Source organism: Gekko japonicus, unplaced genomic scaffold, assembly GCF_001447785.1.
Source record: "Gekko japonicus isolate JY-2015 unplaced genomic scaffold, Gekko_japonicus_V1.1 scaffold2021, whole genome shotgun sequence".
In the NCBI taxonomy this organism is placed as follows: Eukaryota; Metazoa; Chordata; class Lepidosauria; order Squamata; family Gekkonidae; genus Gekko; species Gekko japonicus.
This window is the reverse complement of record NW_015165305.1, coordinates 145,226-145,997: the sequence shown is the minus strand read 5'-3', so window position 1 is coordinate 145,997 and position 772 is coordinate 145,226. Positions and strand designations below refer to the sequence as shown.

At 58.3% G+C, this 772-nt stretch overlaps 1 protein-coding gene across 1 annotated transcript in view; it reads left to right on the top strand.

Moving 5' to 3' along the window:
- ZNF219 (zinc finger protein 219) overlaps positions 1 to 772 on the top strand; it is an 11,821-nt gene that overhangs the window by 858 nt on the left and 10,191 nt on the right. Inside the window, exon 2 of the mRNA XM_015410424.1 lies at positions 431 to 761. Within this exon, the coding sequence (XP_015265910.1) occupies positions 431 to 761 (331 nt within the window). The remainder of the gene's footprint in view (positions 1 to 430; positions 762 to 772) is intronic.

The window sequence follows — 772 nt, the reverse complement described above, 5'->3', positions numbered from 1 at the left end:
TTCCTTCCTTCCTTCCTTCCTTCTGTAGGACAGATCTGACCGCCTAGTTCCGGATGGAAGATTGTTCACACCTTTTCCAGATTACAAGCAGCGCAGTCCCTCTTCCTAGAGGGAGGAATGTGATTTGGCTTGGTTTCAGTGGCTGGCTTGTAGGCTGCTCCGGGGGAAGGCATCAGGTCTCTGCTTCGATTGAGGGAAAGGAAGCTCTTTTTCTTTCCCTCCTTTCCCCTGCAGGCTGCATTTCAGCCACTGGTTTGCAGGTGGCGCTGTGAAAAGACATACGGCTCTGCCTCCTGCTGTTGGAAGGAGCAATCGATCTTTCCTTTGGAAGCAAACTGTCATCAAATAGGGGAGAATTGTTTTAAAAAGCAGGTGCCTACCAACCCTTTCTCCCCAAGCTTCAGTTCTCTCTTTCTCCTTGTTCCTCCAGGGTGCAGATTACCAGTTGCCTTCTGCCAATCCAGGTAGCGTGGCCCTTCCTTCCCCATCCTCCTCCTCTTCCTGCGACGGAGCTGACGCCCTGGCCTTCAACGGGGAGCTGGACCTGCAGCGCTACTCTAATGGGCCAGGGGGGTCGGGAGGCGAGGCCCGCCCTTACCCGTGCCCCATCTGCGGCAAGCGTTTCCGCTTCAACAGCATCCTGGCCCTGCACACGCGCATCCACACTGGGGCCTACCCCCTCACCTGCCCTTACTGCGGCCATCGGGCAGGGCAGCGTGCCAGCCTGCGCCTCCACCTGCGCTCGCACTGCCCCGAGGCGCGCGCCCGCCTC